This window comes from Zonotrichia albicollis, chromosome 31 (genome assembly GCF_047830755.1).
Source record: "Zonotrichia albicollis isolate bZonAlb1 chromosome 31, bZonAlb1.hap1, whole genome shotgun sequence".
Taxonomy (NCBI): domain Eukaryota; kingdom Metazoa; phylum Chordata; class Aves; order Passeriformes; family Passerellidae; genus Zonotrichia; species Zonotrichia albicollis.
The window spans coordinates 4,841,698-4,854,013 of record NC_133849.1 but is presented as its reverse complement, the minus strand read 5'-3'; the positions used below and the strand labels follow the sequence as shown (position 1 = coordinate 4,854,013).

Below are 12,316 nucleotides of genomic sequence, written 5' to 3'. Positions count from 1 at the left end.
ACATTCCCCACACCCTTCCCAGCACAGGGAGGGTTTTACCTCCTCACAGCTCCCCGGGCTGGGTTTGCAGCCCCTCCTTGTGTGGGATCTCTCGGGCTTCTGCTCCCCATTGGATTCCTGAGCCATGGAGCCGTTCCAAATGGCCTCTTCCACGAGGTTCTGTCACAGGGATTTGTTCTCCCTGGTCTCTGTCCGCAGCTCAGTGCCTGGGGGAGGAAGGACAAGGAGAGGAAGAGACAGGAAGAACGGAAAAGGCAGGAGGAGAGGAAGGAACAAGAAGGAACAAGGGAGGAAGGAGATGGGAAAGGAACATGGATGGATGTGTGACAGAATGAGGAGAGGAAGGAGGGTGGACAAGGAGCAGATGGGATTTGCCTCCATGGCAGAGGGAAGGGGAAGGAGATCCCCCCAGTCCATCCCTGGCAGGATGGCGTTGGCAGTGAGGCTGTCCTGCAGCGATGCTGGGCTGGGAGATGGAGCAGCAGAGAGGGGAAAGGGGCAGTGATTCCTCCTGCCCTGCCTGGCTGTCCCAGCCTGGAGCGTCCTGGCGCTGGCCAGGCCCTTGGAGCGTCCGGCACTCCGGAGCCCGAAGCTCACGGCTGCTTTATAAAGTTGACAAAGTCGGCAGGATGGGTCTGGGTATGATCTGCAGCAAACTGGGTTTATTGGTACAGGAACAGGGGACACAGCTGAGCAGGGCCCAGGGACAAAGACAGGGTGCAAGCTGAGGGCACAGGGGGTTTTTATATGGGGTAGTGAGGGTGGAGCTGAGGGTCAGGGTCCAATGGATATGGGGGAAAATGGTGCAAAGGAGGGGTTAAGGGTCGGGTCAGCTAATGGGGAAACAGGGGCAGAGGAATGCAGTAAATTAGGGCCAATGGAGGGACAGAGAGGGAGAACAGTCTAGGGACTAACCAGAGATGGCTAATAGGGGGTGAACTTGGGTAATTAGGCCAAAGGGCAATTGGGGTAACATAACTTTCCATAAATCAGCATGTGCCTGCAAAGAGCTGTGGGAGAAGCAAGCTTCTCACCATAACCTTGAAATCTATTCTTCTTCTTGGGGACCAGTCCTCCACGGGTGGGAGATTGAGACTGCCATGGGCCTCCACACCAATGCATCTTCCTTTTCCTCACAGCCTCCTTCTCCTCCATCCAGACAAAGTTTAGGATTGACAAATACGGGCTTTGGGGGAAGAACAAGGGGTGAGCACCTTGGGTTTTGTGAGAAAGGAGCCTCACTCTTTAGAATTTTTGAAAGTTTAATAAGGAATAATAAGGGACAGACCAGTAACAGCGCTGGGTGCTTGGCGATGGCCAGAGGCACACCAGTTAACCACAGCAACTCTTCTTGTCCAGTTTTTCCAATGTATTGTTCAAATACATCTTCATAATGATTACCCGTATTCAAACATTTCTCTGAACTCGTTTACATGTTCCAGGAATTTTTTAGGTTGGTTTGACCCCCAACTCGCCGTTTTAGAGCACGTGCAGGAATCGTGGATTGCTGTTTTGAGGGTTGTGTGTCACTCCCTCACAAGGGCCCCTGTTCTGTGATTTCAGCAGGTGACAGTTATTGACAGTGGAAGGGGCAGGGGCAGGGGTCCTCATCACATCCCTTCCTGAAATGTTATCTGACCATGCAGAAGGTTTTAGCTATTTCCACAAGTACTTGAAATGAACATCAGCTATTTCACAACCATATCTAAGTTATTATTGTCAGTTATTTACAAAAACAAAAGCATTAGTTATTATTTCACAACTACAGCTACTTCTGCAAAAGTTAACATTATAATGCAAAACACATGGCATCCACTTTAATATTTTGCAAAAGCCAAAACTATAATGTATGTTTTTCACACTCTCGACAAACTAAAATATTATCCATAAATGATGTTCTGAGGATATGAGCTACACAGGGGCCAGGGCATTGGCCACAAAAAGCTGACAAATTATACTATAGCAAAAGCAGTTAAAAGTGATTACAAACTGTACTCTCTCAAAATCGGTGTGATTAAGAATATTTTGCAGAAGTCAATACATAATAGCAAAAGCCAACACTACCCAGTTATTTATAACAAACCCAGGGCAGGTTTTTCCCTTGCATGGAGCACTTGGGCCTTCCCCGGGCCCCTTCTGCCCTCGTGCAGAGCCGGTGGCATTTTCCAGCACACCCAGTTTGTAACCAAGAGCCGGGTGCAGCCGAGAAGGCTCCAAGCGCCTCCTTCCAGGCTGACTCTGCAGGTGCCGAGGCTGCTCTGGGCTCTGCCAGGGCTCTGCTGGGGCTCAGCTCTGGGCCAGGCTGGGCCCGCTCTCCCCTCACATTGCTCCGGGCAGCTGAGGCACAGCGGGAGGAGGAAGGGACACGGCAAGGCAGCTGAGGGTTAAGAGAGTTTTATTCAAACAACTGCCATAACAAACAGGCTGTCCTAACTACCATAAACTGACTACCAGTACTAACTAACATAACTAACTACTTGTCCTGTCTACTATAACTGAAAGCTGTCCTCAAGGGCTTCATCTCCTCTGCTGCTCCCTCAGTTGCTTTGCTGCAGTGATCAGAGGGGTCAGGCTGGAGAGAGGCTTGGCTGATGATAAAAATGGGGGCTGTCCAACGGATAAAAAGGAAAGAAATGAACTGTTACTTTCCTGAGTCAAGTTCCTCACAGGCTCTATTGCAAAAGGACAAAGGGAAATGCTTTGAAACTCAGGAGAGGGAAGCAGGCTCAGATTAGATCTAAGGAAGAACTTTTTAACCAGCAGAGTGGGGAAACACTGACAGAAGGTGCCCAGAGATATGGGAGGTGCCTCCTCCCTGGAAACATCCAAGCTCAGGTCAGGCAGGGCTCTGGGCCCCCTGAGCTGCTTGAAGATGTCCCTGCTCGCTGTGGGGCACCAGGCCCAGATGAGCTCCAAAGGAGCCTGCCAAGCCACAGCAGGCGAGGATTCTGCTTGCTCTGCGTGTGGAACGCAGCCAGACTGGAGACTGTCGCAGGGGGCCCCACAAGAAAAGCCCTCCCTGGCGCTGCTGCTTCCCCTGCAGCCCCTGGCCCTCACCTGCAGCAGCTCCTGGGCAGCCCAGCGCCGCTCCTCGTCCGGCTCCAGGCTGCACTCGAGGCAGTCCCGCAGCAGAGCCGACAGGCGCCGGGGCTGCTGCAGCTGCGGGGTCCCGTTCTGCCGGATCAGAGCACGAGCCTGCAGGGAAAGCAAACTCAGCGCTCTGCCAGCTCCCTTCACACCCACACGGGCTCACATCCACCCCGGGGCCTCAGCCCCAGCTCCAGGGGCACTTTCCTCCCTGCCACAGATGCTGCTCACAGCTCATTTTGCTATGCCAGCCAAAAAACCCAAACCCTGGGGCTGCCACAGCCACTGCAACATCCAAATGATCTCGCCTTGAGAGCCAGTTCCATTGGCTGACTCTGTTAGTAGGAACCTCCATCAGAAATAACACATTTTGCTTCTTCAAATGTGGACACCAGCTTTACAGGCCATTTTCCAGAGTCAGTGTGGTCTGCCTGTGTTATTTCAGAGGATTCTTACATCAAGTGCATCTCTGCAGTGCCACTGACACTCAAGTAAATGCATTCCTGATGCCCCATCCCAGACACTGTCAGGCAAGACACAGGAGGTTTGTGATGCTGAAAGCTCAGGCTTGGTGACACAGAGAAAGTAGCTTGGACTAGGAAAGAAATACATTAGACTATGAGAATGTTAAACAATCATCTTCAGGTTTTAGACAAGTTTCCCAGTGAGAAGAATCAGGGGGAAGATCAACTTGCAAAATGTCTTTTAGAAGCTCCTGCAGAAATCTTGTTGTGCTTGGGGCTGGGATTTGGGGTTGGTTTGGGGTTTTCTTGCAAGGCAACATTAGACCTGATGCGCTTGCTTCACATTTCCAGGTAATCCTCACAGCCAGATGAGTTCCAACAACATAAATCCCAAAGAAAATTGTTGCTGGCGGTTGCAGAATCTTCATCTGTGTTGGGGCTGGAGTCCTCTGGGCATTCCCTTCCCATGTGCAGAAACCTCCAGCTGCTGCTCCCAGTGCAGGGTCCCCCTGTGCTCACAGGCCTCTGCAGCCACTGCAGAATTTGCCTCTTCCCATGGCCGCCGTTTCCCTGAAGTAAGGATGTTCTCCTTCCACCATCCCGATGGTCACAGTGCCAAAGGCCCAGATGTCCACCTTGGGGCCATAAGGAGATCTGATCACAACTTCTGGGGCCATCCAGTGAGCAGTGCCCACCATGGAGCTGCGCTGGTCCTGCTCAGGGCTGAGCTGAGTGCAGAGGCCAAAATCAGCTGAGGACAGAAACAAACCCTGTCAAAGGCAGCTGGAATGAGGAAACCAAGCACCAAGATTCCCCACTCTCAGTGTGAGAGTGGAGCAGTGAAGTCAGCTGGAAAAGTACTCAGGGCTGTAGCCAAGGAAAGATGGAACTGGACCCTTCAAGAAACTCTCAGCTTTCATGCAGTGTCTTTTACTGATTCCCTGAGAGAGCCATCCATGCCCAGGAGGATGTTGGAGCTCTTCAGATCCCTGTGGATCACCCGCTTGGAATGGAGGAAATCCAGGCCCTGCAGACACTGAGAGAGAACAAGAAACATGAGGGCAAAAACCAATGGCCAGAATACATCACACAAGAAAGGACAGTTCAGAATTGTGCCCGCAGCAGCTTTGCTGTGACAGGCCAGGAGTGCAGTGCACACAAGCTCCAGGCAAACGGTTCAAGGCAAAGCTGAGAACAGCAAATCAAATCCAAACCAGACAGAGAGTACCACAACAGCAGGAGAGAGAACAAGAACAGAGCAGAAGTGCAGTGATGCTGGCAGGCCGTTCACTGCAGAGGCTCTTTCTTCCCCAGCTCATAAAACCAACACAGAAACAAAGCCCTGAGCATGGAGCCACTCCTGTTCTCACGCCCTGTTTGGAAGGACCATCGTGTCCCAGCCATGGAGTGACAAGCAGGATCTCTCACCTCCCGACTGACAGCTGCCATCTCTCCTTCAGCCATGCGTGTCTGTCTGACAACGTCCTGCAAAGTTCCTCCATCCATATATTCCATCACCAGCCAGAGATCTCCATCAACAAGGAAGCTGGAAGAGGAAAGCAATGGCATGGAGATGAATGTGCAGAGCTCAATTGCCCCATGGAAAAGCCTGGAGTGGAGTTTTGTTTCCAGGTCACTTGTCAGTGAGGACAGAATCAGATGGAGAGACATTCCTGCCAGGCTGCACAGCCCTTGGAATCTGCACAGTCTAAAGGAGAAGGAGACACCCATGAGAAAGGAGAGGTCTTAGATGGCAAGCAGGTGAAAAATGCAGTTTAGCAACAGCCCAGATCAATGTGGAACCACAACCCTTGGCCCCAGCTGGTTCAGCTTCTGAACTCATCAGTTCCACCATTCCCTGCAGAACAAGGCAACACAACTGCCAGGGTTATCCAGGGGAGGAGGCTGTGCAGCACTTGGGACAAAAGCAGTCAGAAAACCTTTCAGAAAGTCCCTTCAGAAACAGGCAAGGCCAGTGAAAAATGGGCAAATGAGGCATTTCTGGACACAAGAACCTGATCTTCCTGGCATCTGTAGCAATGGAAAAGGGCTGGGAAGAAGAAGCCAAGGGAAATGATTTCTGCTGTGGTTCATCAGCACTTCTTGGGAGACACAGCAAACAGGATCAGCTTGAAGGAAAAATCAAAGCAAAGCAACAAAAGCACATGGAGGGAGTGAACTGCCAGGCTGTTATTTTGGGAAGATGTGGCTGGGTCAGGCATTTTCCAAACAGGCTACAGACTCCGGATGCCAGGAAAGGTTAACGCAGGGCCCGGGCACGGGATCAGAGCTGAAGCACTCACCTGTCCAAAGAGTTGACAATGTTGGGGTTCTTCTTGTCCTTCAGGAGCAGGATCTCATTCACAGCTCGTTCCCTGTTCTGCCCTCTGAGACTCATTTTCTTTATGGCCACCTGAAGGGACATTGCAGCCTTTAATTGCAGGAGTCTGTGCCAGGAGGCCACAGCACACACGGAGCGAGTCTTTGTGGAGCGACGGAGCCGGGCTGTGCCCAGCTGCCTTGGGATGGGACACCAGAGCTCAGCAAGGGCCATTGCCACAGCCCATTGCTCTGCCAGCTGGGGGCTGCTTACAGGACACATGGCCAGAGACATTGGGCCTTGCAAGCTCTGCAGAAATGGTCCCTCAGCCGTCAGCCTCAAAGCTCTAACAACATTCTCTGCACCTACAGTCTTCTCTAATGGCCTCAACACTATTATTATTATTATTATTATTATTATTATTATTATTATTATTATTACTATTACTATTATTACTATTACTATTACTATTACTATTACTGTAACACATTTTGCCAGCAGGAGGTAATTCTGGTTCTGTGAAAACAGAGTAAAACAGCCAGGAATCCTTTAGCAATTCTATGGGATTTGGTCATGATTTCAGATCCAACTGCTCTGTTTGGGATTGCACAACAAAGCAAACATGCACATCCATTGCTCAGGTGATCCCTGTCACAGGCTGTCACTGACACCAGACCCAAACACAACTGCAGGATTTAGGAGAGAGCTTTGCTCTGGACATCCATCTTCTCATTTCTCTCCGTCTCCCTCTGTGAACAGCTGAAGTAGGACTCATACCCCAAACTGAGCCCAAGCAGGATCTCTCCCTAATTAGGGCTTGAGGTTCCCTCTGAAGATGAAAGGCAGGATGGAAAAACTGCTAAATAATGTTCCTGTCTGAGGCTGGCATGAAGATAAACTGGACCTCAGTCTCCAGCAGCTGATGCATTCACACTTTTAGATATGAAGACCAAGCCAGGGTGTCCTGCTCTGACAGACACCGCTGCCCTCCTTGCATTCCTTGGGCACTTGAGAAGGACCAAGTCTGTCCCAGCTGTGCTCTGCAGGCTGACACTGCCTTCAGAGGAGCAGCCTGGGCAGGAAAGCTCTGCAGGCCCCCAGAGCTGCAGCCACAGCTCCCAGCAGAGGGGAAAGCCCTGCAGAGCTGCCGGCCGTGCTGGGCGTGTTGGCACTGACCTCTCCTCCAGGGGCCCTGTCGAGTCCTTTAGAAACGGCTCCAAAAGCCCTGGAGACAAAAGAGCAGAGTAGAAGCAGCGCTTAGGCCCTGGCAGTGAAACCCAGCCCAGACAGGAGATCTCTGCTGCCTGCAGCGTTCACAAACACCTGAGTGCATCGACCCTTCCAACACCAGCACAGCAGCCACCAGCCCTCTGCCATGCAAGGTGTGCAAGAGAAAACTGAGACCCAACAGGAAGGAATTGGGCTGGAGCAAATCCCAAATGTCCACACTGAATTACTTTAGTTCAAAACCTGAGGTGAGAAATGGGTGTCTAAAGAACTGGAAAAGAATGCATTTCATCCTTTTCCATTTCCTGCCTAAGACCTGCAGGATCCACAAGGGCCCTGCCATCAGGCAGGTGATGCATTTTCCCCCAGAGTGCATCAACTCTGTGTCTGTTACTGAATGTATGGGGTCTGCTACCTGTGCTAGAGTAGAGCACTTATTAGTTCATCTGTGGTTTCTGTTTCTAAACCATTAGGTTGGTAATCCTGACCAGTGGATATTTTTTGAAGGAAAATATTTGAAAGAAATCTTCTTGAGAACTGTTTTCTGACAGTCACCAGATGGTGAGTTGCTCTTTTAGGCAATCCAGTTCCAGGGACAGAAAATCTTCCAGGTCCTGCTCCTTGCTGCAGGCAGGACACTGCCAGCCTCAGGGGCCTTTGATGGTGCCTTCTGACCACAGTTATCAATTCTGATCAGGACCGAGAGACAGCAGGATGGTAGCCCAGTGCCTGAAGGTGCTTTGGGCTCTCCTGACCCCTCACTTGATCCTGCACCAGCACAACCCCCAGCCCTGCTTGTGCAGAAGCAGCTGCCGTGCACTTACCCTTGGCCAATCTGCTCCACTTCCAGGTATTTCTGGGCAGGCTCTGCCTCGCTCACGGTGTTCCCTGAAAGAAAAAACGTGGAAGACGCTCCCTCCCAGAGTGAGAGACCGCCTTGCAGCAGAGCCAGAACCAGCCCCGCTCCCTGGGGCCGTGAGCCCCTTGGTGTCAGCTGGGGAAGGACAATAAATGGCTCGGTGACAATCAGCTGCAGAGCAACCCTGGGTGCAGCCGATGCCCAGACACACACACAGCACCTGCTCGGGCACCCAGGGACAGAGCAGACGTACTCAGCTGCATCAGGCACCACTCCCCTCTCCCCTCTGGCTGCAGGGCTGTGCTGCTGTCACAATGTTCAGCCCAGGATCCCACAGCGGAGGGAGCTTCATTGTCCTCTTCCCAAGCAGAGGGAGGTTCTCCACCCTCTTCCCAAAATGCTGCAGCTTCTCCATCATCTTTCCAAGGCAGGGGATGTTCGCTGTCCACTTCCCATGCTGAGATGTTCACTGTCCTCTTCCCAAGACACAGGATGTCCTCCATCCTCATCCCACACTGGGAGATGTCCTCCATCCTCATCCCACTCCATGGGAGCTTGGCCATTCTGGTCCCACACCAGGGCACATCCACCGTCCTTGTCCCATGCCGGGAGATGTCCCCTGTCCTTGTCCCACCCCGCGGGAGCCTCGCCGTTGCATTCCCACACCGCGGGATGTTCGCCCTCGTCTCCCAGAGCAGCGGGAAGTTCACTGTCATCTCCCGGCACTGAGGGAAGTTCACCATCGGCCCCCAGAGCAGTGGGAAGCTCACTGCTGTCTTCCTCCTCTTTGGCTTCCTCTTTGGAAGCAGAGGAAGCCCCAGGAGGTGCTGGTGCTGCTTTTGTGCCCTGAGGACAGACGGCAGCGTGAGGGATGGGAAGTTCTATCTCAGTTATCACCTTATTTATCCTCAGCTGCACATCCAGCTGCACTAAGCAGAAATTGGGTTTGAAGCTATTCCAACTAACAATGGGCTAAAGAACATCCACACTGGGGAGAGGCCCTGGGAGTGTGGGGAATGTGGGAAGAGCTTCAGTGGGACCTCCGACCTCAGCCAGCGCCACAAGATCCACACTGGGAAAGTGCCCTAGGAGTGCTTGGAATGTCAGAAGAGCTTCAGGTGGGATTGAGAGATTGTCACTCACCAGCACTTCCACACCAGGGAGAGGCCCTGCGAGTGTCCTGAGTGTGGGAAGAGCTTCGTGCGCTGCTCCAGCTCCATCCCCCTTGGGAGGATCCATGCTGGATGATCCCCAGTGACCCCCGTTGGGCAGAGCCCTGGTGACCCCTGTTCTGGCTGATCCGTGTTGGTTGTGGGCAAAGTGTTGGGGAAATTTCTTTCCCTTCTCCTTGTGCTGCTGTGATTTGGTTGGTAATAAATTCCCTCCGTGTTCACAGGCCGGGTTCGTTGTGTCCGTGCTGGATTTGCTGCGGGATCTCTCCCGGTCCTTGTCCCCACGCAGGAACCCTCGGTTCCATTTTCTGTCCCTGTGCGGCTGCGGGGCCAGGGACAGAGCGGCTCTGGGGGTGCCTGGCATCAGGCCCGCGTCACCGCTCGCCACGGGCAGCCCTGAGATGCCGCGCACCTGGGCACGCATTGCTGGGCTCACCTGAGCTCCCACCTGCCCAGCGCCCCAAGGTTCCCCCTGCCCAAAAATCGCCCCCAGCCCGGGGCTGCAGCGTCCCGGAAAGGCCTCAGCCAATGGCAGCGCAGGCAGGAGGCTGCTTAGCCAATGAGAGCTCTGAACGTTGGTTTGCCTCATCGGTTGCCGGGCAGAGCCCGTGGCCGGTCGCTGCCCAGAAGCGGCGGCAGCCAATGAGAGCGCGCGGCGCTGCCGAGCCCGCCCTGCTCCGGACTGGCGCTCCCAGCGCAGCGCGGCTGCTTTGGGGCTGCTGCTCCCTGCCCGGCCCCGGCCATGGGGCGAGGGGCGGCAGCTGGGGCCCTGCTGGTGGCACTGGTGGTGCTGGGAGCCCCCCCGGCTGCGGGCGCGGAGCTCTCGGGTGAGCGGGGGGCGGGAGGCGCTGGGACAGGGGGGGAGAAGGGGGAAAAGGGGGCGAAGGGGGGAGCCCGGAATGGAGGGGGAGGAGGAGGGGACCCCCCAAAGGAGAGCGGGAAGGGGCTGAGGGGTGGGGGGAGGAGAGGGAGCGCTGGGAGAGGGTGGGGAAGGGGCAAAAGCGGAGGTGGGACACCATATCTGAGCGGGAGGGGGCTGGGGACTGGGGAATTTGTGGGAAAATGGGGAAATGGGACCCCAAAATTGATTTGGGGAGCGGCCGGAGGTGGGAGGGGAGCGGATGTGAAAGAGGAAATGGGGGAAGGGTGGCAAAGGGGAAGCGGCAGCGCGGGCAGGAGGGTCCCATGCCGGCCTTGGGGCACAGGGGGTGCGGAGTGGGGATCCGGGGTGGCCCCCGGAGCTCTGGGGATGCTGGGAGAGGGTGGTGGGTTGGCACTCCCTGACCTGTGTCCTGCACACTCAGGGGTGTTCCAGAGGATGACAAAGTCCGAGTGTTACTTCATTAACGGCACGGAGAAGGTGAGGTACGTCCAGGGATTCGTCTACAATCGGGATCAGTTCATAATGTTCGACAGCGAGGCGGGGCACTTTGTGGGGTTCACCCGCTATGGGGAGAAGTTGACCAAGCGCTGGAACAGCAACGCGGTATTCATGGAGGACAGACGGACTGCGGTGGACTGGTTCTGCCGATGCTGGTACAAGAATTTTACCCCGTTCATCACGGAGCGCCGACGTGAGCACGAGGGAGAGCGTGTCCCCTCGGGGCCTGCCCTGCCAGTAACCCTGGAGCCCCTAAAAATCTGCCTGGGCATCGGCCCAGAGCCCTCAGCCCTCCTTGTGCCGACCCCCGGGGTCTCCAGATCCTCCCAGTCCCTTCCGGTGCCCCCCCGCGCTTCCATTTCAGCGACCCGGAAAGTTGACGCTTGGCAACCAATGAGATCGCATCGTGTTCATGACTCATCTGTTGCCAGGCAGACCCGCAGCACGGAGTGCCTCGCGGCGGAGTCGGCCTGCCAGCGCCGCGCTCTTCATTCCCAGTTCCTCCCAGTGCCACCAAGATCCCTCCCAGTGCCATCCCAGTCCCTCCAAGACCATGCCCAGTTCCTCCCCAGTCTCTCCCAGTCCATTCTCAGTCTCTTCCCAGTTCATTCACAGTTCACTCTTAGACCTCCACCCTCTCTATCAGTTCCCCCATTCCTTCCCATCTCTTTGTGTCACCCAACTCCCTCCCAGTCTCTCCCACTCCCTCCGAGCACATTCCCAATCCATCCGAGCCCATCCCCAATCCCTCCCACCACATTCCCCAATCCATTCCCTGTCATTCCGTGTCCATTTCAGTCCATTCCCAGTCCCTCTCCAGCCCACCCCAGCCCTCCCTTCTCTTTCCCAGTGCCCCCCAGCTGATCCCAGTGTCTCCCCGCTCTCTCTCTCTGTCTCTCCCAGTGTCCCCCAGCGTGTCCATCTCGCTGGTGCCCCCCTCGAGCTCCCAGCCCGGCCCCGGCCGCCTGCTCTGCTCCGTGATGGATTTCTGCCATCCAGGTGAGGTGGTTCCAGGGCCAGCAGGAGCTCTCGGAGCACGTGGTGGCCACCGACGTGGTCCCCAACGGGGACTGGACCTACCAGCTGCTGGTGCTGCTGGAAACCCCCCCCCGGTGCGGGCTCAGCTACAGCTGCCAGGTGGAGCACGTCAGCCTGGAGCAGCCCCTGAGGCGGCACTGGGGTACGGGGGAGCCCCTGGGGGCGCTGGCAGAGCCATTGGGAGGGAGCTGGAGAGAGCCGGGCTGGAAGTGGGAGAGGGGCTGGGGGCTGGGCAAGGGCTAGGCAGGGGTTTGGGGGATGCTGGGGAGGGTGGGATGGGGTTGGGGGGGTCCTGGTGGGCACTGTGAGGGAGTTTGTGGGCGCTGGGTGCAAAGGGCAGGGGGTTTGGAGGATGCTGGATGCGACTGGGGGGGACTGGAATGAGCCTGGAGGGGGCGCTGGGAGGGGCTCGGGGTGTCGTGAGAGGTTTTGGGGCTGCTGAGCCCTGCGGATCCCCCAGAGATGCCGCCGGACGCCGCCCGCATCAAGATATTGATGGGGATTGGGGGCTTCGTCCTGGGCTTGGTCTTCCCGGTGCTGGGGCTCGGCTTCTCCCTGCGCAAGAAGGTCAGGGCGGGTGCCGGGGGTGGCGTCCCCGCCGTGGCGGAGCGTGTGCGCTCCCGCCGGGGCCCCCAGCCCGGTGTCACCCCCTTTTCTGTGCCCACAGAGCTCCTGAGCCGGCGGCGACCGCAGCCCCTCCCCGTGGGCTCAGGCCCGGCCGGGACCCCCCGCTCCGTCCCCGCTCCGCTGATTCTTGGGGGGTCCCGT

At 55.7% G+C, this 12,316-nt stretch overlaps 1 protein-coding gene across 1 annotated transcript; it reads left to right on the top strand.

Annotated features, from left to right (window-relative positions):
* Positions 1-10,434: 10,434 nt before the first annotated feature.
* On the top strand, positions 10,435-11,745 carry LOC141725862 (uncharacterized). The gene has a single exon (XM_074530016.1). It carries the CDS (start codon positions 10,448-10,450, stop codon positions 11,372-11,374), a length of 927 nt encoding a protein of 308 aa, XP_074386117.1. The 5' UTR covers positions 10,435-10,447; the 3' UTR covers positions 11,375-11,745.
* Positions 11,746-12,316: the final 571 nt, after the last annotated feature.